Source organism: Pteropus medius, unplaced genomic scaffold (assembly GCF_902729225.1).
Source record: "Pteropus medius unplaced genomic scaffold, Ma_sr-lr_union100, whole genome shotgun sequence".
Taxonomy (NCBI): Eukaryota; Metazoa; Chordata; class Mammalia; order Chiroptera; family Pteropodidae; genus Pteropus; species Pteropus medius.
In genome coordinates, this window is record NW_024344436.1 from 5385190 (window position 1) to 5412698 (window position 27509).

The window sequence follows — 27509 nt, forward strand, 5'->3', positions numbered from 1 at the left end:
TTGCCTCTAGATCATGCTCTGGGCTAGCTGATGGCTCTCCTGAGAACTCTCACTGCTCTGAAGACTTTGGAGATTGAGGTCCCATCCAGCTCAGACCTTCTGTGACCAAGACACAAGTGAAATTGACCTCGGGGGCACAGTGTCTCCTGCCCTGCCCTTCCTGGCTTGGGACCTTGCCCAGTAGCCTGGTGGTACCTGTTGTGTGCCTGTGGGGCTGGGGGTGCTTAGACAGGTAGATGCTAAAGGGTGAGATGACAGCTGTGGAGGGCATGGTCTGGTAGGGGCACCATCCAGAGGGTGATCTTGAGATGCTGCCAGAGCCAGGCAGATAGGAGGAAGTCTTGGGAGGGCAGACAAAGCCAGGTCCTGGCTGGCATTGCTAGGCAGTAGTCAGTGCACATGCTATGCATAGGTTCAGGTGCTCAGGGGCCCTGTCTCTGCCCATTGCCATCTCTCCCCGCAACCAGGGTGTTCATTTCCTGCTGGGCCCTGGGGGTGCCCAGGGGCCGCCCAGGGGCCGCCCAGGGGCCAGTATCAAGGCTGCTCTGGACCCAGAGAAGACTCAGGGTACAACCAAGCACTAGCCCTGTAAATAGAGCAAAGATTGGGGCACCAAACCTAAAATAAGCATTTTATTCCATTAAAAATCACTGTCCTCCGAATCTAAAAAACTATGTCCATAACTTACTAACTAAATAAAATGTGGTTAATATAAATAAGGAGAAGGTCATTTCTGAAGAAATCAAACTCTGTAAAAGAAAAAAAGAAAAAAAATAAATATCAAGCAATTCTGATGTCTCCCCAGAGTAAACATACCATCTGGGCCTCTGATACACTGGGCTTGCTTCTGAGTAGCCTCCACCACTCACAGAGAGAGGGCCACCCCACAGTCACCAAGGTGCCTGCCGTCTTCACTGTACCCCACTGGCCAGGTCCAGGCTGTTGTCCACTTAAGAACCCCTGAAGGCTTCACGCTTGCCCAGCCTCAGCTCCATGGTGATGCTCCCCTCGCCTGGAGCATCTCCTCCTGACCCCCCAGCAAACTGCTCCTCTCCCTTCCCAGCTGGCCCACCCTGCACCCTGTTTTGGTGGCAGGACACACAGCAGCGCTGGCATCATCACTGAGCAGGCTGCAGGGGAGGGGCTGCCCAAGAGCCCCACTTGTAACCTTTGATTTGGGTCATAAACTTATACCTCTGCCCCCACCTTAAGGCCCTGTGCTGAGGTTTAGCACTTGTTGTCCAAGGGGTGTCAGTCTCCTTCCAGATGAGGAAATAGGCACAGCCTGATGAGGTACGCAACAGACCTCATTGAAGACCCTAAGGGCCTAACCCCAGAGGCCCTCCCCAACAAGGGCCATGTGTGCCCTAGCCCAACCTGAGGGTCTCTGGGGGTCCCTGAAGCCCCCTATGCTGTTCTCAGGAGAGCCTAATGGGCTCCAACGGGGGAAGGGAGCCTGCCCTCATAGCTTCCAGCTCACCATGGATGGTAGAGCAGGAGGATCTGGGCTGGCATGAGGGTACCCCCTACACTGCCTTGACAGGCCCATCTGCCATAGCAGTGGCCCTAGCCCAGGCTCAGGGAGATGCAGGGCTGGGCATGGGCATTCCCTGTGTGGGGGGCCCTGTGCTGAGAAGTGGTCATTAGACACCGAGCAGGCCTCCTAACTTGGTCAGATGTGGCCTGTTTATCGAGTGGCCCCTCAAGAGTTGCCATGTTGGATAGTGCGGAAAGCCCTGAATGGAGAGGCGTCCAGTGTCCCAGAGGACTGTCAGTTATAGCTGCATGCTGGTGCAGGCCCGGGTAGAGCAGACATTTTATAATTCCCAGCTGAGTAGCTGCCAACAACTTTGCTTTCTCAAAAGTCAAGCATACTAGAGCCTGGATAGATGTCCCTGTGGGCTCCAGCCCAGGGCCTGACTAGAGGCTGTGAGAGGCTCCAGGTGGCCCCCTAGGGGTGCCCTTGTTACCAGCAGTGCCAGGAGGCCTGTGTGTCCCTCGCTGATGCCCAGCCCATGGTGTGGCAAGTGTCAGCTATTTTTGAAGGGGTCCCAGGAGCTTAATGCAATTAAGCTCCCTCAAAAATGCCCCATTGTGGCACTGCCGCCAGCCCAGGGACAGACATCCTTGGGAAAAATGTGTTGGCCCCAAATCTCTTCAGGAGCCTCATTCTGGTCCAAGACCCAAGTAAAAGCCTAGGGGAGGGAAAAAGCAGGGGGACCACTGCAGGGCATCGGGAGGGACTTCAGCACAGGCTCTGCAGCAGGGCCACCCCTGCCCTGCCCCCACACTAACCCTCAGGACAGGAGGGAAATGAGCCCGTCCAAAAACTTGCTCCGATCCTCCGCTTTCAGTTCAATTACTGCAATAATGAAAGAAAAACATCTTGTGAGATGGGAGGAGTAGGGATGGGAGTGAAGAAGTGAGAAAAACAAGTCAGGGCACATTAACTCCCTCTTCCCAACCATCCAGGGCTGGAACCCTCCAGCACATTCCAAAATGGGCTTAGCTACTTGATGGCCTGGAATATTCTGGGCTAAGAGGTTATACTTCTCCATCCCTCTGTATTTAATTCTCAGAAACTGTCAACTGCTCTATTGGTAAGGCTGGGGCTATGGTCCGTGGGGAGGCCTCTCTAGGTAGCCAGGGGACCAGCAGTGACAGGCAACAGAGGGTACACAGGGGATATGATGACTCAGACCACTGCAGTCCTAGACAGATGGGACTTCCCACCCTGATGAATAGAGTGCTACCCCACAGTGGGTTATAGAGGCCCTGAGGTCAGGCAGGAGGCCAGCCTTCAGTCCTGCTCTGGTAAGTCCCTCAGCTTCAGTGTCCTCTTCCGTAGAAGGGGGACACAATACAAACTGCCCCATCTCTGGGGGGCCATCAGGCTCAGACAAGCACATGGGCTCTCATTAGATGGCAAAACTAAGCTAGCCTGGTCCTGTCAGCTGTCTGTGCCAAGGGTCATAGCACCTGGAGCTCTAAGCCCAGCTTGCCTAGGCAGTGCTGGCCACAGCTCCCTCTGCCTTCTGACCATCTTCTCCACTCACAAGAGAGGCCTAGCAGCTCTCAGCCTACAAACCCTCCCTGTGTGGAGGAGGCGGACATCCTGCAGGCCAGCCAGTGCCAACCTCTCCCTGAGAAGGTGACTATTTGGAGATGGGGCTTTTAAAAAAGGTGATTAGGTTAAATGAGGCAGTAAGGGTAGGTCCTAAATCAATCTGGCTGGAAGAGATCTGGACACAGAGGGACAACCATGTGAAGACATAGTGGGAACATGACCATCTACAAGCCAAGGAGACAGGCCTTAAAAGAAACTGACCCCGTAGACTCTTTGATCTGACTTCTAGCCTCCAGAATGATGAGAAATAAATTTGTTTAAACCCCCCAGTCTGCGATATGTGTTAATGGCAACCCGAGCAGACTAATACAAGGGTGAAGTCTCAACATGTCTGTTCTACTTTAAATCTGTCAGCAAGAATTAAAAGCAAATATGGCCAAATGTAAGCATGTTCCATGCTGGTGGCTAGAGAAAATGCAGGGTGGTGTGGGGGGTGCTGGCTGGCCTGCAGGTGTGGTTCCCCCAAAGCCACCACCTGGGCAGGGCTCTTCCATTCTTTGGACTCATGTAACATAAGGATGGAGACAGTACCTGAACCATCATGCAGGACCACGTGGCAGTCTAAGGTGGGACCCCTCACAACAACAAACAAGAGCTGCTGGCCTAAAGTGGTGGCCAGCATAGCCAGGAAGGTGGTACCCTTGGGTTGTCACAGACCCTGCTGTTTCTACAACCTACAGTAGGGGCAGGTGACCCTGATAGATGGGGCTGAGCCCTTGACGCCCTAGTGGCTAGTCCTCCAGGCTCGTTGGTGAAGTGGTCTCAAGGGATGGATTGCAAGGCCAGAGCCAGGCCTATGGCTCCCTGGGCAACACCTGTTCCCTCTCTGAGGGCCAACCCTGGGAGCCTGTCAGGGTCCAGACAGGAGGTGCAGGGCCCGAGGCATGCCTAGAGCAGCCAGGCCCAGGGCTGGTTCCAGGAGGACATAAGGGCTGCTGGTGGGGTACCTCTCATGATGTCAGCTTCCCTGGTTCCAAGGCCAGCGCTGATTTTGAAGGGACCTTAATGCAGCAGACTCTTACCTGAGAGGTCGAAATAATTGTGTAGTGTCCGGGAGTTGGTACCCTCTGCTGCCTTCTCAAATGCCCGCCCAAAAAAGCTGTGGACACATAATAGGCACACTGGGGGCCCAGTCACTACGATAGACCCTTCTCATGTCCCCAGGACAAACACTGGAGGTGGTCCGGACTCTACTCCGGCTGTTGCTTCCACCCGTCAGCACTTATACCCCTCCTGGGCCACTGCCCTCTGAGGCCTCAGCATCACTCACTGGATAGTCACTGCCTCTTATTGCTGCCCCTCACCTGTACCTGGCTGAGCCCTTCTCAGCCCTTGGGGCATGAATATCCTTCTGTACTCCCCAGGGCTTCATGCCCAGGGCCCTGACTGTAGCCTCCCTCAGGCCTGGCACCATGCTGGCAGCTGTGGCAGGTGAGAGGCAGAGGCTTGGTGGGAGCCGTGCTGTGATAGGAGTCTCAGATGAGACCAGGTCACACACAGAAGGGTAGGACTGGGAGGAGGCTGCAAGGCCAGGCTGCGGCATGTGACTGGAATTCAGCCCCGCAAGGACAGGAGGAAGGAGCACAGGGTAGCAGGGAGACAATCTAGAGTACATCCCCTGTGGGATCAGGGCCACGGCAGGTAAGGGCTAGCAGTGAAAGGGCGTGTGCTTCAAGCCTCCATGGCAACTCTCACATGAGACTGTGTGCACTGATTAGAGCTAACGTTAACCAGAATGGTTACGCATATGATGTACGATGATAAACTGACAGCTGGGGTGAGGACATAGCTGACTGTGGTGACCCAAAGGGGAAGTGCTTGCTGGCCACCTTGGAAACCCAGGCCAGAAGCTCATGGCCAGCTCTGACTTGCACGGCCACGAATTGAAGACCCATGGCAGAGTTTTGGAGAGCAGCCTCGTAACACAGAAGCACTTGTCTTAAAAAGGTCCATTGTTTCTCTCAATTTGATAATAAATGGCCTTTGCAGACACTGAAGGAGGTCAAAGCTCATGACCGCGGAGCTAGGATTGATCTGGATCCAGGACCAGTGTCTTCCATGGCAGAGGCCAACAAAGGCTTATTGGGAAAAATGAGGGGTACAGAGCATTGGGTGGTCTTCAGGCCCCCAAGCTGCCCCACCAGGAAGCTGGGTGGCAGTGTCCTGCTGCCTGCTGCAACTCAGCATCTGTTCAAGGTCGCCTTATGGGACCTGATGGGGAGCAGTGGACCCAGGGCACTAATTGCACCTTGGAGGCAGACATCCAAGGACGGTGATAGGCAGCCCCTGGGATTAGTCACCAGATTCTCCAGCTATGTGGAGCATGGAGGGGCAGCAGGGGGCCCCTAGTGCTCTGCCTGCTGGCCGACACCATATCTGGACCGAGTGGGCAGGAGGAAAGCCAAACCTGCTGCAGGAGGAGGGCAAGAACAGGGCACCGATGATGCAGAGAAGGGCCAGAAAGATGTTTAGAAGATGGTGAGAGAAGCTTCTCAGAAGTGCAAGATGAGCCTGTGCATTCTCAAACTCACTGGCACATTATTAATATCGGAGAGCTAGAAACAGCCCAAAAGTATAAAAGGAGAGTGGCTAACCTGCTGCCCGTGGACTGAAGCCCTCACAGCCCTGCCTTGCGGAAGAAGAGGCTGTCCTTGGTGTAGCCTTGAGGGCAAATCCCACCCAACTCAGCAGGCCTAATGGGCCATTGACACCCCTACACCCCCCAAACTTCCGAGACACACGGAACCTGGCTCACTTCTTTTTGTCTGAGCTGTCAGTCTCTGGGGGGACGCCCACCACAGTCACTGTGCCCTGCTCCACATTCAGTGGGGCGGCCATCACCAAGGGCAGCAGCTTGCAGCGCCGGTTCTTCGTCTGTGGAGGCAAAACACTCCCTCAGTCATGGCCCTGCAGGGTGAGTGCAGCCCTCAGCACCCAGGACTGTGATAACACCCACTGTTCTGCCTCCAAACGCTCCTGGAGCTCTATTTCACCAGAAGAGATGCTTAAGCCCACACAAGCCCCAACGAGGCCACCCCAACTTCCTTTCGTGCTGCTGGTCACGGCCCCACTGCCTCTTAGCTGTTACCTCCTTCGCCTCCTTTAGGTTCTGACAGTTATCACCTCTTTCAGGAGGCCCTCCCCACCCAAGCCCTTCTCCCTCATCCTGCTTCATCTTCTCCACAGTGTGTGCCACCACCTGAAAATGTATGTACTCATTCCTTGTCTGTCCCTCTTGCCAGTATGTGTGCTTCCTTGCTATGGAGACTCGAGTGTTGCCTTCACTGCTATGCCCACAGCACCCACATACCACAACGAAGGTGACCAACTATCCAGGATTGAAGGGCATCCTAGGACACAAACTGGGACGGTTGGTCACCCAGCAACAGCAGAACCTGGCAGGTAGTGATGCTTAATACCCATCTAATAAATGGACCTATGAAGTAGATATTCATTCACCTGTTCTACAGATGGGGAAACTGAGGCTCAGAGGTCAAATAATTGACCTCGTGTCACATAACTGGTAAATGAGGAGGCTGAGATTTAAACTCAGCCTAGGTGACTTCAGAACTCATGTTTTGTCTCTATTACACCTTTTGTCATTACTTGACTATCTTCACATAACACTCAGATAATTATTTTATTGGTCAGTTCAGTAGCATGAGATAATGTCAACCCTCTATTCCACATTTTGTCTAAAGTAGCCCCCAGTGTAAACTCTCACCCTGGAAGCAAAGTAAGACTTTGATAGCTGAAATGTGTGAGATCAACCTTTCCTCGACTAAACCGGAGCTGACATTATCGGGGTGGGGACCCTGCCCAAATGCCAGCTGAGTTGAGGGGGTGTCCTGGACCAAGGCAAAGAAGGGTGTTAGGGAAGTCAGAACCACATGCAGAAAAGGGAGCCAGCCCAGGAAACAAACTTTTGCTGGGAAGTGAGTCTGTGCTCCAACCAACATCTTCCCCTGATTTGTGACAGCGAAACATGACTCCCAGCCCCACATACTCCGTGAGGCCTCTCCCTACTCATCCGAGTGACCAGGATGGTGAGTGAGCTTGCAGGAACTGGGAGATTCCTAGGAGTCAGCTGAGGAAAACACAGCTCAGAAAAAGGGAAAAGTTTGGAGAGCAGCTGGAGAACAGTCACTGGCATCCCAAGACTAGCTTCTAGTGCCCAGTCTAAGTGCTGTCTTAAGCATCTGCCTTCCAGCACCCACCCACCAGCTCCTCACCGAACACACAAAGGACTTGAGTAGGTGTCTGCTGAGCAGGCTTAGGGATGCTGGCTTAGAGAACAGCATGACGTCTGGAGTGCCCTGCGGGGAGGAGACAGACGGTCAGATGGTGCCACCAGCAGGTGTGGTCGGGTGCCTGCCCATAGTCCTAGGAAGCCTGACCTCCATGAGGGAGCAGTAGAGGAAAGGCCCCTGGGAGATGACGAGGTTGGTGCAGAGGCAGCTGGCAATGGTCTGCTGTGTAGCTCGCAGCTGCCTCTTGGCGAGCTCCAGGCCGAGATACAGCTTGTCCAGGTTACTCCTATAACACGGTAAACACACGGCTTCAGCACAGAGTCAAAGAGAATGCTTGGTTTCTGGGTCAGGAAGGGGTGTGGGGTGATAGTTTATTTCTCACCCTCCCTTTCACGTGAAAGGAAGGAATAAAAATGTATAAACCCATAGCAATGGACATGAGAGGTGGGAAGGGGTGCTGGTGTCATAAGGCAGGGGACTAAAAGCCATCAAAGGGAGAAGATCCTGCCCAGCAGACCCTGGAGGTTGCCTGGAGGGTTCTGACAGAGGAGAGGCCTAGGCGAGGGATGGGGGAAGACTAGGAACCCCAGCACCCGACAGATGGATTTTTACCCTAACCCTGCAAAAAGGAGGGTTCCTCTCTGAGTCCATTAAAATGAACCCTTGTGGAGAAGTGAGGTCTTCAAGCGAAGCCTCTGCACCTAGAAGGCGATGGTCCACAAGTGTCACATTAGCTCCCTACCCATCAAGATGAAGGTAAAATAGATATTGTTAGATGTGTAAGAACTAGAAAGTTCTGAGTACCTCACATGTGCCCTTTCTTTAAGTTACTTGAGAAATGAGTTCTAGTAAACTGAGTGAGTAAAAAAAGAAAAAAGATGAGGATCCCAAGAAATGCTGGCCCTAAACCAGGGTGCAGTTAAGAGTGGTCCATGACGGCCTAGGGAGATGCAAGTCCAAGCTGGAGTCAAAAGATAGAGAGTTCCAGGCTCTATCTAAGAGACTCAGGAAATACCTGGTGGAAGGAGCTGAGAAAAAAACTTGGTATGATAAAAGGAGACACTTAAGAGCTCCAGGAAAAGCAAAGAGCTGTACCAGAATATAATGTAATCACTGCTTATTATTGACTCTGGAATATTTTAGTAGCACAATGAAGTTAACACTATTCATTGATTTTCCTCTTTTAGAATCAACCTATAGCCAAAGATGAGAAGACTCACATTCTCTAATCCAAAATTAAGTGTTATCAACCTTGAAAATGTAAAATCATAGCTTTCGGAAACTGGGAGGTATGGGGAAGAAAAGTAGGGATGCTGATATCATTCTCTTACTAAGTAGGGAGACAGAAGACACTGGTAGTAGAAGACGTAAGTATACTGAAGTTATAAAGGAGCTAAAAATAGTGGTAAACTGTAACACAAAAGGGGCACAAAAGTGGGAAGATGTTTTTTTGTCATAGCAGGAAGTCAGTAGACAATGTCTAAAACTGGTGCGTCAACCCTGGGACGAAGGCAGCAGCAGTTGGTAGTAGTTTTCGAATTTCCCCATATTTCCGGATAAAAATAGAGCAACTCGACTGCAAGACCAAAAACCCAAGATTCACATTTACAACACAATGAGGAAATGAGAGAACACCACAAATCCCCAAATATAAGCAGGTAGGAACAGATCATCAACTGGCCACAAGACTGGTGTACTGTCAGCATCAGTGTGGGAGGGAGCAGAGACGCAGCAACACATAAGAATGATGAAAACTCCAGGCAAATGGGGAATGCCGGCCAAAACTGAGAGGAGTTTTGCCTTATCTAAGAGCTAGTGAGCGCAAGGCCCCATGGTAAGGTACAAGGGACCAGAATAAAGTAAAAGGGGCAGTGGTAACGGGCAAGGGGTGTGGGAAAGACTAGGAGGCCAGAGCAGTCAACCCCTGGGAGTCCCACCCAGTGGGCCAGAAATCCTTTCCACACTGAGCCCCTCTCTGAGAATGAAATCAAAACTGAGCAAGATAGAGACAAAATAGCAAAGGAAAGTGAAGGTACTAATGAAAACACTCTGGGATTTAGTGGAGGTTCTAGCCAGGGCAATCAGGCAAGAAAATGAAACATAAGGCACTTAGACTGGGAAAGGAGAAGTAAAACCACCTCTATTTGCAGAAGAAATGATTTTGTATATGGAAAATCCTAAAGAATCTACTAAAAAACTACTGGAATTAATAAACCAGGTAAGCAATATTGCAGGATACGAGATCAATATACAAAAATTAATTGTATTTCTCTGTAGTAGTAATGAGCAAACAAAAAATAAAATAAAAAAGTCCACTTATAATTGCATCAAAAATATATAGGAATAAGTTTAACATGTAAGAAGTACAAAGTTATTCTCTGATAACTACAAAACATTGTTGAAAGAAATTAAAGCGGATCTAAGTAAATGAAAAACCATCCACGTTTATAGAAGACTTAATATTGTTAAGATAGCAATGCTCCTCAAATTGATCTACAGATTCAGTATAATCTGACTTTGCAGAAATGACAAGCTGATTCTAAAATTCACAGAAATCCAAGGAACCCAGAGTAGCCACCACTTGCTATAAAGCTATAATAATCAAAACTGTGGTACTGCTGGAAGTACTGACATATGAATTTGATAGACTAGAATTGAGAGTCTAGAAATAAATTTCCACATTTACAGTCAACTGATTTTCAATATGGGTGCCAAAATAATTCAATGGGGGAAAGAAGTCTTTTCAACAAATGATGTTAGAACAATTGGATGTCACATACGAAAAAAGTTGGACCCCTTCCTGACACTGGACACAAAAATTAGCTTTAAATAAATTATATACCTAATGTAGAGGCCAAAATTATAAAACTCTTAAAGGAAGCATAGGTGTAAATATTCATGACTTTGGATTAGGCAATGGTTTCTTAGATATGACACCAAAAGCACAAGGAACAAAAGAAAAATTAGATAATTTAGACTTCATCAAAATTAAAAACTTTTGTGCTTCAAAGAGGAACATCAAGAAATTGAAAAGGCAACCCACAGAATGAGAGAAAATATTTGCAAATCATGTATCTGATAACGAATGTTTCTTACAATTCAAAGACAAACCAATTTAAAAATGGACAAAAGACTTGAATAGACAATTCTCCAAACAAGACATACAAATGGCTAATAAGCATACAAAAAGCTGTTCAACATCATTAGCCATCAAGGAAATGCAGATCAAAACCACAATGAGATACAACATCATACCCACTAGGATGGCTGTAATCAAACAGACAAGAACAAGTGCTGATGAAGATGTTGAGAAACTCAAACTCACATCTCAAACACTGCTGGTAAGAGTGTAAAATGGTGTAGCTGTTTTGGAAAACAGCCTGGCAGTTATTCAAAAGGTTAAACAGAATTACCGTGTGACTGAACAATTCCATTTGCAGACATATATCCAGGAGAAATGAAACTTATCTGTATATGTTTATGGCAGTAATATTCACAATAGTCAAAAGGCAGATACCTACATGTCCACCAACTGATGAATTAATAAAATGTGGTATATCCCTGTAATAGATTATTATTTGAAAAAAAGAAAGAAAATCCTGACACATGGTATAAAATGGATGAAACTTGAAAACATTATTCTAAGTGAAAAAAGCCAGTACGTAAAGAACAACATACTGTCAGATTCCACTGATATGAAATGTCCAGGGTAGCAAATCTATGGAGACAGAAAGTAGATTAGTGGTTGCCCAAGGCTGGGAGAGATGGAGGATTTGGGAGGTGATGGCTAAGGGGAGCAGGGTTTCTTTCTGGGACAATGAAAATGTTCTAAAATTATACAGTAATGATGCTTGCACAACTTTGTATATGAAAAGCCATTAAATTGTACACTTTATGGGTGAATTATATGACGTATATATTACAGCTCGGTAAAGCTGTTTTTAAAAAGTATGCTAGAAACAGGACCAGGAAACCCCAGAAAGCAGACTCCTACATTTTTTAACACTAAACAAAAGCAACAGTGGCAGCTCTCTGAACTTAGAAAAGCTGTCTGAAACACGCCTCCTCCTAAAAAGTTGAGGTAACTAAATTCACTAAAAAAATGAGCAACAATGAGTATTAAGGTCAAATACTCTTAAAGTTACTATTAGAAAAAAAAGAATAAGGAGCAGGATAGTATCCCTATTGACAATGGAAGTACACTAGGAAGATATGCCCCCAAATGATCAAAACTGTAATGTCTTATTTCAAACCGAACTAAAAGACATTAAAATATAATATAAGACATCTTGGGAAGTGAGATAAGAAAAACTTAGAAATAAAAGAAAAATGAAGCACAAAAAATGGAAATGAGAAATGACTAAACTAAAAGAAACCTAAGAATGAATAAACACCACAAATAATGCCTTAAGAGTTGAAAAAGAAAAATTTTAAAATCAAAAAGAAAAAAGATGAAAAAGATTTGAGAAAGTACATATAATGAGGATGGGAAGGACATACATTGCACGCACGCTCCCACCTGCCTGGCTCTGGTGCACTGTGATTTCAATTTAAACTTCAGCAGTTTCTGCAGGATGCTGTCAGCCCTACACCTTGGAGTTCCCCGAGACCTGCCTCCTTGGGCAGTGTGAAGCTGAGGGCAGTGGAGGCCACAGCCACAGCTACTACCTGGAAAGACTGTCCAGAGCCTGGATGAAGTTATCTGTCCCTGAGCTGTCCTTCTCAGGGCTCTCCATCAGTGACATGGTGGCAAAGACGACATCACTGGCCAAGAACTTATGCTTGAAGCCAAAATGAATGCTGAAAGTCTGTACGCGCATGTCCTTCATCCTGCAACGGGAGGAAGAGACATGGCTGTCACCCTACGTGCGCATGGAAGTGTCCTCAAGTTGTGAGTGAGCCAGGCCAGGTGAGCAGATGTGCTGCTGTTCCTCTCTCCCCTGCCAACATTGCAGTATAGCCATTCTGACCAGAGGCTGGAGGGGGTTAGAAGGCCTGACATAACAGCCCTGCAAGCTGGGACACTGAGAGCCTTGTCCAAAGCTGCTCAGCTGACTGGGGGCAGAGCAATAACTTTTGGGCTGGGTGATGGTATGTGGTTGTCTTCCATGCTCCAGGATGCTGGGGTAGCCAGGCACAGGTCCCCCAGTGGGCCTAGAGAACCTGGGTGGGCAGAGCTTGCCTGGACCTGGCACCAGTGGGCTCTTCCCAGGCCCATTTAGTGTGGCCAGTGAGGGACAGGCTGTGTCAACCTCAAACATTTGCACTTCAGCCCCAGGATATAAGGATTCTAGACCTTTTGGGCACTTTATGAAATCTTATTTTTAACTCAAAGAGAACTCAAAACTTCGGGAAAGGTTCAATAGCTCGTGTTCATTTGTGTACTGTTTTTTTTTGTTTTGTTTTGTTTTTGCATTATTTTAGAAATGTGGTTAAAACTAAAGCTTTAACAAAGCTTAATATATGAAAATGTGTTTACCCAAATTTATTTGCAGACTCTTCAATCATCTCCCGCAAATTTTCCTTTAAAGAGATATCCATGGACTGAAACTTCTGCTTCACTTGCTTCAAGGGGAGGCTGGAAAGACAGAAAGCACTAGTCACATGAGGGATCTGGGTTCAAATTGAGATTGCTGAAACACCAACAGGTTAGAGAGAACCCTTGCAGGGGTCCTAGTGTCCCACAAGTGACTTCTCCGCCTGGGCCTTCAGAGAACATTCTGGGAACTCAGTGAGTAACTTATGACAGAAACAAGCAGCAGTTGAAATGAAGACGAAGTCAGTCACAATGAAGGGGAAGGGCTTTTCCCTTGGAGATTGTGGGGTGGGAGACTCTGGGCAAAGGCAGTTACTCACCCCATGTCTGCAAGGAACTCCTGGAGCCTCTTCTGCCCATGCACAGACCAGAGCTTGAACCTGGCTGCAGTGTAGCATGTGTTGCACAGGCTGTCATGGAGGGACCAGTGCTGGTAGAGCACCAGGCGGAGGCTAGGGCTGCAGTCAAGGAGGTTGAGGCTGCACGGTGACCTGGGACCCCACCCACCCTGTGATGGCCTACCTGTGATTCTCTAGCAGATAGCTTGCTCCACTCACCAAGGCACAACCAGTTACCACCTGGGTAAACTGGAGTTCATTGCCCTTCCTAGCTTAACTTGACTCATATAGATTGAGGTGGTGGGCACAGACAGGGAAACTGAGGTGAAGGAATTATGAAAGCCTAGGGTCGTAGAGAGCCCTTGCGGCCACACGGGACTTGGGAGGCCTGAAAGGGTATCACCAGCCCAGGTTGTAATCCCAACTGCTCCCTGCGTCCTCCACCTGACTGCCTTCCCTCCCACCCGTCTGCCAGTACACCCTCAGCGAAGCCCCCATCCTCAACTCACCCTTTTTCTTGAATACACCCCTCACTGCTCATGGGGCCAAGAGTGAGGCTGTGTGCAAGGACATTCTGATCTGCACAGGCCTCTGCTCCCACACTGGAGGGTCTCAGGCAGGATGCTGGGCTGGCTCTGCCAACAAACCCACCCCCCAGGCTGTCCTCTGGGCACAAGGCAGGCTGTCTTATCACTGGCCCTTTGGAAAGCTAAGCTTCAGGGCCACCGTAGTCTTTGTACACACCCCAAGCAAGCCCTGGTTCCTGGATGTCACATGTCAGGACCTGGCTCCTACACACTGTGGCTCCTCTCCCAGGAATTTAGCTGCCCCGCACCCAGCACCTCTTCCAAGATTTGTCACGGAAACCTCTCACACGACCTGTCCAAACTCATGTTTACTTATCTCCAGCCACCCCAGCACAGGAACAGGGTGGCACTGTTCCTGCCATTGCTCTAGTCAGCGCCTAAGCAGCAATCTTAGCCAAGCCTCACATTCATTGCCATCGTATGGCCCAAGCTACTCTGCTGTCTCCTTGCCTCCAATCAGCACCTAAAGAGAGATCTTTTAAACACCGAAAACTGAACCAGGTCACCACTCTGGGCTCACAGGACTCACTGCTGTGGCTTAACTCCTGAGTCCTGCCCATTTCTCCAGCCCCTTCCTTGAACTTACCTCAGGGCCTTGGCATGGCCATAGCCTCTGCCTAGACTGCTCTCCCTCCCACAGAGCACAGCTGAATGTCAGCTAGAGGTGTGGCCTTTCCAAGGCCTTTCCTAAGCACTGGTCCCATGGTTACTACATCAACACCCCACATTCTTCTTATGAAATGCCACACTCCATAATCACATGCTGGCTCACTATCATGACTTGAAAGGAGTCTGCAAATGTCACTAAACTGCCTGCATCACACAGGCAGTCCCACATGCCCTCACCTGCATGCACCTAGCGCCAGGCCTAAAATGAGCTCTAAATAGATGTGCTTCTAAAAATAGCTGAGGTATCTAGGAGCCAAAGCCACACAGATGAGGTGGGTCAGCGTCTGCTCTCCAGTATCCAGTGCTTTGTCCTGACCAGGAGACATTGGGCCCCTCTTCCTGTCTGCTGCCTGTACTAGGGACATTGCAGCTGGCAAGCATACCACCCACAGAGGATGTGGGCTGGGACCTGCAGAGGTGACAAATAGCTTGCCACTGAGCAAGTATCAGAGGGCCTGAAATGCAAGGATACTCATACTCGAAGGAGATGCGCATGCAGTCCACAGAGAGGGCATTCTCCTCATCCTCATCCCGGTGGTTGTTCCGGGACACATGGCGCTGCAGGATGCCGACGTCGGTCACATACTTCATCCTGTGAATGAAGCACTGTTGGCCTGGGTGAGCTACCTCTTCTCCTCACATGAAGCCTGCCACGGCTTCCCGCAGGGCTTCCCTCACAGGCTCAGGGGTTGGTCCACCATGCGGACTGTTCCTTCCAAGACTAAGGAAGCTCTGCCACCTCCGTGTAGAAACCAAGGATGGGGGGGGGCAGGGAGGGGAAGGGCTGGGCACTGACCTCACTTGCCTTCCCCTGTACTCTCTTCTGGGTGTCAGCTGCCCTGCTATTACCTTGTTGAGGCCTTCTGAGAGCAGGCTCTGTGGGAGGCCATGGCCCCACCTGCCAGCCAAGGTCAAGTGGACAGACCCGGTAGATGACAGCGATCCACGGCAGAGTGTGTGGACCTGGCACAGTAAGTACTCCCACGCATAGCAGGAAAGGGCAGACCCCAGTCCAGGTCCACCTATAGGTGACTACTGAGCAGGACGGTGACAGGTAGTGGGGCCTCACCTGAGGGGAGGCTACAGGCTAGGGATGGTGTCTGGCGCTGCATACATCCCATGCTACCCTTAACAGTTAAGGGGAAAGAGGCCCAGCAGGGTGGCAGGCTGGGCCATGGAGACAGATACAGGAAGTACCCTAGGCCTATGTGACTTAGGATCCTCCTGCTCCCTGGGTCATACTGGAGGACTTGGACAGTCAGGTGGGGAAGGCAGGAAATGGTGGGAATGGGGACCTTTGAAAACTGCACAAGGCAGTGCCAGGTAATAGGCTCAGGTCCCCTGGGAAAGGGTTAGTACCTTGGGGCCCAGGACTCTGTCAATTCCCTTGGAGTCCCTCCAAGGGGCCATCAGAATGAGGATGAGAGAGGGTACTGGTACCCTGTCCTTCCCTGGCGATGGTGCAGTGAATGGGCAGCCCTTAGGCTCATCTGACTCCAATGGCAAATACCAAAGCCTGCCCACCGAGGGGCACAAAAGGATTTGCTCCATGCCAATCCTCACTGCAACCCTCTCCAGCCTCCCCCTTACCTTGGAGATAAAACCCACCTTCCCTGGCAGACTCTGGGGGCCGTCACCACTTCCTCTTGTTCCCATGTTTGCTGTGTATAGGACATACCTCTGAACTCGGCCCCACCCACAGCACAGGCAATAAACAGTACCTAGAGCACGGAGACTGCATGCACTCCCTTCTCTCATCACTGGCTCCACCTGCTGGGCTCCTTGAGGGTGGACAAAATGTCCACACAAGGCCATGCGCTATTCTGCCAGTTTCTGACACTAAGCCCTTCCTCGGTGACAAGGACCCAGGCCTAATGCCAGCTCCTCCTCGGGATTCTACAGTGACACTGCCACCTATCTCCCTACTGCAAACTCTGGCTGCAGCTGGGCCGTGCACGTTGTTGCAGCACAGGCCAACCTCAGACAGCCTGAGGGAGCACGTCCTTACTGGGTGATCTTGTCTTGCACCCACTGGTCTGTTAGTCCAACGATGGCCCACCTGGAAGGAGAGGAGAGGGCAACAGTGCAGTGAATGGGTGGGTAGGTGGCACTCACAGGAGTGTCTTGTCATTGTGGCTAGACTCTTGGACAGGCAGTCCCTCTATTTGGGGTGGAGAGGTGACGGGGATGACTCAGGGCTCCTGGTACAATATCATCCCTGCAGGAGCTTTTGTTACACAAGGAGGAAGATCTAGGACAAGAACGGCAGGGGGCCGCTCTCTGAATCTTGGCTGGCCCACCACTCTCTGCTCTTGTCCTGTGGTGCAGGACTGCAGCAGACACCTGTGCTTAGGCGCTGGGAGCCCCTGGTGCCTCGTTCTGCCTCTCTGAGCCCCTCACATCACCCTGCTCTCTGCGATACGCTTGCAGAATAGCAGACTCTTGTCACGTTCATCCAGTGTAAATTGGTAGGACGTAGAGTTAACAGTGTTTAGGCCCCTTAATACCATTCAAGGTTCTGTCTCCAAGCTCATCTTTTATGGATAAGATAATAGAGATCCAGGCTAGCCTAACTTTCCTGGGGTCATGGCCGGCCCATGGCAGAAGGGACCAGGACTCTAGGTGTGTGCCCTCTGCAGGTCCCAGGCAGCATCTTTCAAGATGTCCCTCTAGGCCCACAGCCAAGAATAGCATGGGATACTGGGTGCAGAGTGAGGCCAAGGAGGCCCTAGGGGCAGGAAGCAGGGCACCTGAGTACCCACTGCATCTCCCAGTGTAGCATGCTCCCACTTCAGAGGGACCACTTCAGAAAATACCACCCAGGGTCTCATCTTTGACTGATCCCACCCCCTTCCGACTTTTCCACCAGTATGCAGAGAACACCTGATTGAAGCAAACTTAGAGGCAGGCAGGATGACTTTTTCCTGCATCTGATTTCACCATGGGCCAGGCATGCGAAGATGCCTAGCATGGGCTGTCTCATTCAAATCTCATGCTTTTTCTGTTACCTGAATTTCTGGGGCAGCAGGGGTGGTAGGGTGGGGAGGAGCTGTACACGGGCCTAATCCTCCAACTCTTGCACTCACCATGCTCCCTCACACCTAGGAGTTGCTGTCTCGAGAGCCTCACAGTTAGCAAGAAAACCAGGGCCATGTACATTCCCAGGAAGGGGCCACATCCAATGATCCCAGTGGGGACAAGGTAAGTGTACATGATGATGTTTTCCTTCAGACCTTGTCCTCAATGCACGAGGACAGAGATGCTAGGAGAAAGAAGCCATGTGTGACACTGACCTTGACTGGGGATTACATACCACAGCATGTCATTTAGGTCCTTGGACATCATCCATGCCAGGTCAAATATCACCATGGCCGACTGCAAGAAAAGGAGAAGCCTGAGGCCAGAGGCAGCTGTGCTCATGCAATGGGCATACACTAGGGCTGGGCGACACAGACTTGAGCTGCCCAGGGCCTAGCTGAACCTCTGTAGATTGAGAGTCTGGCCAGGGTGTGTGGGTAAATTACAGACTAAATTGAGGGAGGACGACAGAGTAACTCAAATGACTTGACCTGTCTCCTCTACTAACTCAAATCATCACTATACATGCACTTCATCATGCTGCAAGGGAGGGCAACTGGATACAGTGCCGTCCTGGGGCCTTTCCAGATCTCATTGAGTACACTGGTGATACCCAAAGGAGGCAATGAAGTTGGGAGGAGAGGGATCCCATCATCTGCATGACCCTGCATCTTCATGTTCTTCCTGGAGGCCTTGCACACATTTCTGGGAAGGCTAGTGAGGCAGGGCCTTGGTGCCAGTTACTTGGATGCAAAAGGGGAGGGGACCTCAGGACCTCTGGTGAGGAAGGTCTTTCTAACAAGACTGCTCAGGGACAGAAGGATCTAGCTCTCTGTGAGCAGAGTCTGGGTTTTGGTAGGAGATGACGAAGGAGGATCAGTTTCTGACCGGAAGATGCTAAAGTCTCTTTAGCTTTCTTCTAGGGAGAGGAGTTCTAAGGCAACCATCCCGTATCTGGAGGGAGCAGGTATCTGCTGCCTGGCCCATACCTTCTGAGAGCATATGAAACCATGGAAGCCAGAGCAGTGGCACAACCTGCCCACTGCTCAGAATTTTCCATTGACCAGGGCAGAGCAGAGAGGGCAAAAGGGTGATCTTTCAAAGGACAAGAGAACCTTGACATAAAAGAGACACTGGAAATATGGTGCTCGGAGTTCAAGGCCCCAGGATCAAATACGGTATGTTTTACTGGAAACTTATTTTCCAGGGCTCCTTTAGGCCCTGAGCTCTAAACAACATTACCAAAGACAACACAGGTTTTCTATACAAAATTTTGTTCTGTAACAAACACACTAACGGGCCTCTATGTCTATAGTTTTAGCTTCTTCTTCTGCCCACTGCTCAGAATTTTCTGAGCAGAATTGTTCTGTATTTTTGATGAACAAAAATAATTTTTGCTGTTCTTTGGGCATATATTGGGTGTGAGGGGTCACCTAACTATTGCTTCTGAAATGAAGATTGTTCTCTTCCTTTTATAGAGGAGTTTAAGGCTCAGAAAGGCTGCACCACTTGGCCAAGGTCACACAGAGGAAAGCTGTGGGCTCGGATTCAAAGCAGACTTTCATGGCTCTAAAACCTATGCTCACTCCTCTTCATGTTTCAGAAGACTGACCCCCGAGTTTGAACTTTGTGGTGAATTCCACCTATCTGTACTTACCGAGGTCCCGTAATATTCATATTGCTCATAGTCAAAGAGGATGTCTCTTCTGTAATGACACAAAATGCAGGTCTTCAACAGGAAGCAGTTCATTTGGAAAGCCAAACATTTGGAAAAATGCTAAAACTTGACAGTTTTAGCTCACTCAAAGAAATGCAAATGGAGTCATGGTAGTCTTTGTTTTTACTTACCAACTCTTTCTCTGGAGTGTATATGGACAAGGTTGGGAAGTCAGTAATACTGACACAAACTGCTTGTGGCAATGGAGGATAGATAACCACACTTCTGAGAAATTATCCCAAGACAATAATGCAAAGAAACAAGCAAGACCATACTTGCTATGTGCACAAGACTGTTCACTGTAGCCTTGTTTGTCATGGCAAAATTCTGAAGTAACCTATAGTTTAAAGAGAAGGGGCATGGCCGATTAAGTACTATGTAGTTATAAAGCCTGTTTAGATCTAAAAGGGCTATATTAAGTGGAAGAATGCAACATTAGGTGTGTGTTATAATGATGTTAAATATATTTAAGTATAGATAACCCACTAAGATCAATACAAAGTCAGAATCTCTTCCCATTAGTGAAACTAGATTAGATTCGCTTTTCTTTCCTTAACAGTTCCTGAAACGGTTTTACATTATCCTACCACAAGGGGGCAGCCGAGCACACGCCTTCCTGGGAACAGCAGGGGCCAGCAGCAGGATGTTGAAGGACTAGATGCGGCAAGGAATTCCCGACTCAGGGGCATTGCTGCATGTTCACCTCAAGCTAAAATAACCTTTCCAGTATTTTTATTTTAGAGTACTCCAATTTTTAAATTTGCAATATAAAGAAATATTATGGATAACTTAGTTTCCTTTTCATAATTTTTTCCTACGAAAAACTTTATAGTTGGCATCTATCTCATTTGGAAGAATTTGTAAATAAAAGTATCTATAGCTGGAAAACTATAAAGAATCAAGGACTGTCACCCTTAACAGATGGCATGTATTTGGGAGATCTTTTGGCCGGGTTCTGTCACTCACATGACCAGGAACACTACAAAAAGACCTGGAGTTTTCCAGTGCAGAGACCGCGTGCTCACTCATTGAGCCACTGGTCCACAGGGAGAATGGGGTGCCGCCTAAAGTGCACACTCACCTCCGGGCCTCCCACTCTCTTCGCTCTCTCCTCTTCATGGTTTGCGCCACTATCTCCTGATTCAGTGACAAAGAAAACAAAAGACTGAACAAATGAGCCAGGAATTTATCCCCATAGCCCAAGAATATTCTGATTTGGCAGGAGCCACTGGACTCAGACCCCTGAAGGAAAACATGGGTCATTCCCATGCCCCAAGCAGTCTGCTCCTGCAGAAGGGAGGAGATGAGGCAGAGGACCCTTCTGGCCCATCAGCACTGAGGACACTGTGGACAGGAACAAATGCTTCCCCAGTGCCTGCTCAGGCTGTACTCTGTCTGCCCCAGCTTTCCATTACCTCCACCACCATGTGATCTGGAATAAGCCCACAGCTACCTCATACTGGCTTCTCACCAGGTTAATAAGAGCTAATGTTTCTTATGTCCTACCATGTGTCAGAGACTATTCTAATTTTACAGGCACAATCTCACTTAGTTCTCACAACAAAGGCGTGAGATGGTGTGGCAATTTTAAAAATCCATGGTCCTGAGACTTCTGCTTCCAGAAAGATGTGGTAAATGTATTTTTCCCTATTCTATATGTCCACTTACCATACCTAAAAATGCTGACATTATATATAAAACAAACAAAATAAGACTCCAAAAGGTGGAGAGGAAGGCCAACCAGCTAGGGACCCCAGGACCTGAGGAATGACACAGCAATAAGTTTCCTGGGTTTTATTCTTGGCTCATATATCCGAAATTTGGAGCTGAAGAAGCTGGCAATCTGCTAACACCAATAGATACAGACAAAAAAATCCCCAGAAGCCAAAGGACCTGGAAGGAGCAGCTTCAAAAGACAAAAAACTTTTAGATAATAACTACTCTACTCCAGCCAACACCACCAAAAACACTGTGGCCTCATCCCTACTCACCCCAGCAAAGGCTGAGGGGGAGCCTAGATACTCACCCTTCGAACACCTCCCTCTCACCTGGAACACCTCCTCCACTTGCTACCTATAACATTTCCCAATACCTCCACTGGAGTGTCAGAGGAGGCCAAGGAGGCAGCCTGGACCTTCCTTGCCCAGGGGTAACATGGGGTCACTCTCCTCAGGGGTTAATGGAAGGCAAGTGGGGAACCTAAACTTCTACTTCCACTTAGCTACAAAGGGGCCATGCCACCCACCTCCTTCTTTGCCAGAGTGGTGTCAGAGAAAGTAGATAAAACAGAAGGTCTAAATAAAACTCAAAGTCTCATAACGTAATACAAAAGCATACGAGTTTCATTTGAAAAATCACTTATCATATGAAGAACCAGGAAATCCCAAAATGAATACAAAAAAGAAAATCCATAGGTGCCAATACTAAGATGATAAAGATGTCTGAATTACCTAACAAAGATTTTAAAGTGGCCATCATAAAAACGCTTCAACAAGCAATTACAAAAGCACTTGAAACAAATGAAAAAATAGGAAACCTCAGCCAGAAAGAGAATAAAGAATCAAAAAGAAATTTACAATTGAAAAACACAACAACTGAAATATAAATTCAGTGAGTGAATGGGCTCAAGAGCAGAATAGAGGGACAGAGGAAAGAACCAGCAGTTGAACTAGCAGACACTATAATAGAAATTACCCAGTCTGAGCGACAGAGAGAAATGAGATGGGGGAAAGCCTCAGGTACATGTGGGACTACAACAAAAAACCTAGCATTCATGTCCCTGGTATCCTGGGTGGAGAGGAAAAAGAGAGTAGGATGAAGAAGTACTTAAAGACATAATGACTAAAAATTAATAATGACGGAAAATTTGGCAAGAGGCATCAAACTGCAGACTCAAGAAGCTAACTGAAATCCAACAGGATAAACCCAAAGAAGTCCATACCAACACACATCATAATAAAACTTCTGTACATAAAGCCAAAAACCCCCCAAAAACAAAACTAAAAAACAAACAAACAAAAACTCAGAAGAAAAATGACATTTTATCTACAGGGAAAAACAATTTGAATGGCAGCAGATTTGATAGAAACCATGGAGGTCAGAGAAAGTGGCACAACATTTAAAAAATACTGAATAAAAATAACTATAACCCTGAATCCTAAACCCAGTGAAAATATCTTTCAGGAATGAAGGGAAAAATCAAGAAATTCTCAGAAAAAGAAAAACTAAGAGAATTTATTATCAGCAGATTTCCTCTTAAAAAATGATTAAAGGATGTTCTGTAAAAAGAAATGACAAAAGAAGAAAATGACGAAAAATAAACTTTGGAGCATCAAGAGGGAAGAAAGAATATAATAAGCAAATATTGGGTAAACACAATAGAGTTTCCTTATTCTCTTGAGCTATAATTATGTTTGATAGTTGAGGCAAAAACCATATGACTATGACTAAATTTATGTGGAGGAAATATTTAAGATAATTATATTGCAAATAGAGGAGAATAAGAGACATAAAGGAAGGTGGAGTTTCTACATTTAGCTCAAACTGGTAAAATGACAATACCAGTAGACTATGATGAGTTATGAATATATAACATATTTCCTGAAGCAACCATTAAAAAAACTGTATAAGCAGATACACTCACAAATACTACAGGTAAATTGGAACAGAATTTTAAAGAGAAAAGGAAACCAGAAACGAAAATCATTACAGGAAATAGAAAATAAAATGTCAGACTTAAGTTCTAACATATCAATAATTAAAATAAATATAAATGGTCTAAATATGCCAATTAAAAACAGAGCTTGTCTTAAAAGACATGATTAGAAATATGATCCAATTCTATGCTGTTTAAAGAAACTCAGTACAAACATAACGATATAGGAAGGTTGAAAGTAAAAGGATGAGAAAAGATATAGTTTGCAAACATTAATCAAAGAAAAATGGAATATAAATTGCTGCAGCCACTATGGAAAACAGTAGGGAGTTTTCTCAAAAAATTAAAATTAGAACTAGCATTTGATCCAGCAATTCCACTTCTGGGTATTTGTCTGAAGGACATGAAAACACTAGCTTGAAAAGATATCTGCACTCCCATGTTCACTGCAGCATTATTTCTAATGGCCAAGACATTGAAACAACCTAAATGTCCATCCACGGATGGATGGATAAAGAAAATGTGGTATGTACTACATACAATGTAATATTATTCAGTCTAAAAGAAGGAAATCTTGCTATTTGTGACAACATGGATGAACTTTGCAGGCATTATGCTAAGTGAAATAAGTCAGAGAAAGACAAATACTGTATGATCTTACTTATTGTGGAATCTTATTTTTTAAAAAATCGAACTAATATACAGAGAACAGATTGGTGGTTGTCAGAGGTGGTGGGTAAGCAAAATAGGTAATTGGAGGCGAGGGGTAAGTGAAGGTGGCCAAAAGGTACAAACTTCCAGTTATAAAATAAATAAGTCTTGGGGATGTGATGTTCAGCACATGGTGACTATAGTTAATAATACTGTATTGTTTATTTGAAAGTCATTGTGGTGATCATTTTACAATATATACAAATATCAAATCGTTATGTTGTACATCTGAAACTAACATATGTCAAGTATATGTAAACAAAAAAAAAGGAAAATAGGAGTGGCAATATTATGAGCTAAAGCAGACTTTAGAGCAAAGAAAATTACCAAAGACATAAATAATGATAAGAAGGTCAATCCACCAAGAGAACACAGCCATCGTAAATGTGTGTGCACCAAACAATGAAGCTATAAAATATGTGAAGCAAAAACTGGTAGAACCGAAAGGAGAAAAAGACAAATTTAGAATTATAGTTGAGACATCAACATCCCTATCTTCAGAATTGATAGAATGGCCAAACAAGAAAATAGTAAGGATATAGATGAACTCAACAATACCATCAACCAACAGTAACAAATCGACATTTATTTAACACTCTACCCAATAACAGTAGAACACATTCTTTTCAAGCGCTCACAGAACATATATCAAGATAGATCATAACCCAGTCCATAAAACAAATATGAACAAATTTAAAAGAACTGAAATCACACAGAGTGTATTCTCTAACCAATGGAGTCAAACTAGAAATCGATAATCAAAAGATAACAGGAAAATCTCCAAACACTTGAAAACTAACCAGCACAGTTTGAAATAATCCATGGATCAAGGAGGAAGTCAAGGGGGAAAAAAAAAATTAAAGGGAATAAAAGAGCAAATGAATATATCAATGCATGGGACACAGCTAAAGAAGGGCTTAGAGGGAAATTTATAGTATTAAATACACCCATTAGGAAAGAGGAAAAGCCTCAAATCAACAATCTGTGTTCCTACCTCAAGAAGTAGAAGAGCAAAATAAACCTTAGCAAGCAGAAGAAAGGAAATACTACGGTGGAAGGGAACACAGGTATTACCTTGATGGCAAAACCAGGCAGATAATTCAGAAAAGAAAAATAGACCAGTATCCCTGATGAATATAAATGCAAAAACCTTTAACAAAATAGAAGCAAATAGAACTTAGCAATTTATAAAAAGAATTATACACCATGATTAAATGAAGTTTATTTCTGAGATGCAAGGCTGATTCAATATTTTAAAAAATCAATCAATATTATGTACCATGTTAATAGGCTAAAGAAGAAAAACCACATTGTCCTATCAATTAATGCAGAAAAAGCATGAGAAAAAATTTAATACCCATTCATAATAAAACTCAGGAAAGAAAGAGAGGGGAACTTCCTCAACCTGGTAAAGAGCAATCTACAGAACCCCACAGCCTAACATACTTAATCATGGATGCTTTCCCTCTATGATCAGGAACAAGGCAAAGATGTCCACTCTCACCACTCTTATTCAACATAGTTTGTAAGTTCTAGCCAGTACAGTGTCTAAAACAGGAAATAAAAGGCATAGAAATCAGAAAGGAAGAATTAAAACTCTCATTTGCAGATGACAGAATTGTCTATGTAGCAAATCTCAAGGAATCTACAGCTAAACTCTGAGAACTAATAACTGAGTTTGGCAAGGTCACAGGATACAAGAAAAACATACATAAATCAATTGTGTATCTATATACTAGCAATGTATACATTGAATACAAAATTAAAATACAGTATCATTTATAATCCCTTCAAAAAATAAAATACTTAGGTGACTGGCAAAACAAATACAGGACTTGAATGCTGAAAAGTGCACAATGCTGATGAAAAAATCTAAGAGGTAAATAAATGGAGAGACACACTCTGTTCATGGATTATAAGACTCAACATAATAAAGATGTTATTTGCCCCAAATTGTACATAGTTTCATGCAATTCCTATCAAAATCTCAGCAAGATATTTTGTAGACGTAGAGAAGATTATGCTAAAAATTATATAGAAAGGCAAAGGACATAGACCAGCTAACACAATTTTGAAAAAAATAACTGAAGGCTTACTATATGGCTAAAACAATTAAGACTCTGTGGTATTGGCAGAGGGGTAGATACACAGATCAACAGAATAAAGAATCCATAAATAGATCCACACAAACATGCTATACTGATTTTTGACAAAGGTGCAAAAGCAATTCAACGGAGGAAGGATAGCCTTTCAACGAATGATCTTGGAGCTACTGGACATCTGGAGGCAAATGAACATTGACCTAAACCTCACACGTTAAACAAAAATTAACTAAAAATGGACAACAGACTCAAATGAAAAACATAAAACTATAAAACTTTTAATATAATCCATAAAAGAAAGTCTTGAGGATCTAAGGCTAGGCATTTTTTAGACGTGACACCAAAAGCACAATCCATAAAAGAAAAAATTGGGAAATTTGACTTCATTGAAGTTAAAAACATTTGTTCTACATAAGACTCTATTAAGAGGATGAAAAAACTAGAGTGAGAAAATATTTGTAAACCACAGATCTGACAAAGGACTAGTATCTAGAATACATAAAACTTAACATTAAAAAAAGAAACAAGCCAATTAGAAATTGGGCAAAATGCACAGAGGCATTTCACCCAAGAGGATATACAGATGGCAAATAAGCGCACCATTAGCCATCAGAGAAATGAAAATTAAAACCATAATGAGATATTGCTACTACCTACCAGAGCAGCTAAAATAAAAAAAGTGACATCATCAAATGCTATAAAGAATGTGGAGAAACTGGATCACTCAGATTGTTGGTCAGAATATAAAATGGTACTAGAGAAGCGTTTTGACAGTTTTTTAAAAAACTAAACATGCAACTACCATATAACCCAGCAAATGCGCTCTTGGGCATTCATCCCAGAGAAATGAAGATCTGTGTTAAAAAAAGAAAATGAAACAAAAAACGGCCCTGTACACAAATGTTTACAGCAGCTTTATTCATAATAGCCAGAAACTGAAAACAGCCCAGATGCCCTTAAGTGAGTGAATAGCTAAACAAACTGGGCAATCCATACCATGGAATTCTACTCAGTAATAACAGGGAACCAACGAATGATACACCCACAAAACCTAAATGAATCTCCAGGATATTAGGCTGAGTGAAAAAAAACCAATTCTCAAAGGTCACATACTATATCATTCTACTTACATAACGTTCTTGAAATGACAAAATTATAGAAATGGAGAAGAGATTGGTGGTTCCGAGGGGCTAAAGAGAGGATTTGGGCATGGCCATAAAAGGGCCATGGCAGGGATCCTCCTGGTGATGGAAATGTCCTGTATTTTGACTATGTCAATGGCAATAATCTGATTGTGATATTGTATAATTTTGCAGTGTTACCACTGGCAGAAATTGAGCAAAGTATATAAGTGACTTACTTTTTTATATGTTAATCTATAATGACCTCAACATAAGTTTAAAAAAAAAAAAAAAGGCATGGTTCCAATGGGGGTGACAGAACTACTATGCTCTCTATTTTGGGGGGTAATGTTCTCTATTATGATGTGGTGGTAGTCACATGACTTCACATATTTGTCAAATCTCACTGAATTATACATCTGGTGAATTTTACTGTGTAGAAATTACACCTCAAAAAGGTTGATTAACAAAACCCCCAAGACCTAAGAATTCTTTGATTTTCCCTGCAGTACACAGTGGAGTCCTATCCTCTTTCCTCGTGACTGTGGGACACTGTGGGACTATGAGGTAAGTCAGGAGGGCCAAACAGTGGCTGCCTTGTTGGCTGGAATATTTTTG

The 27509-nt window shown here is 45.8% G+C and overlaps 1 protein-coding gene across 3 annotated transcripts in view; it reads right to left on the reverse strand.

The window, feature by feature from the left end:
- Nucleotides 1-617: 617 nt before the first annotated feature.
- Nucleotides 618-27509, reverse strand: part of CDC45 (cell division cycle 45) — a 33690-nt gene continuing 6798 nt past the window's right edge. For all 3 annotated transcript variants that reach the window (XM_039872905.1, XM_039872904.1, XM_039872903.1), the window contains 14 exons: nt 20384-20439; nt 19243-19291; nt 17821-17882; nt 16516-16566; nt 14980-15099; nt 13234-13365; nt 12857-12955; nt 12046-12207; nt 7525-7663; nt 7360-7443; nt 5883-6001; nt 4150-4226; nt 2296-2362; nt 618-749 (listed from right to left, as the gene is read on the reverse strand). In XM_039872905.1, coding sequence (XP_039728839.1) covers nt 2298-2362; nt 4150-4226; nt 5883-6001; nt 7360-7443; nt 7525-7663; nt 12046-12207; nt 12857-12955; nt 13234-13365; nt 14980-15099; nt 16516-16566; nt 17821-17882; nt 19243-19291; nt 20384-20439 — 1215 coding nt within the window. In that variant the 3' untranslated portion in view covers nt 618-749; nt 2296-2297. The remainder of the gene's footprint in view (nt 750-2295; nt 2363-4149; nt 4227-5882; nt 6002-7359; nt 7444-7524; nt 7664-12045; nt 12208-12856; nt 12956-13233; nt 13366-14979; nt 15100-16515; nt 16567-17820; nt 17883-19242; nt 19292-20383; nt 20440-27509) is intronic.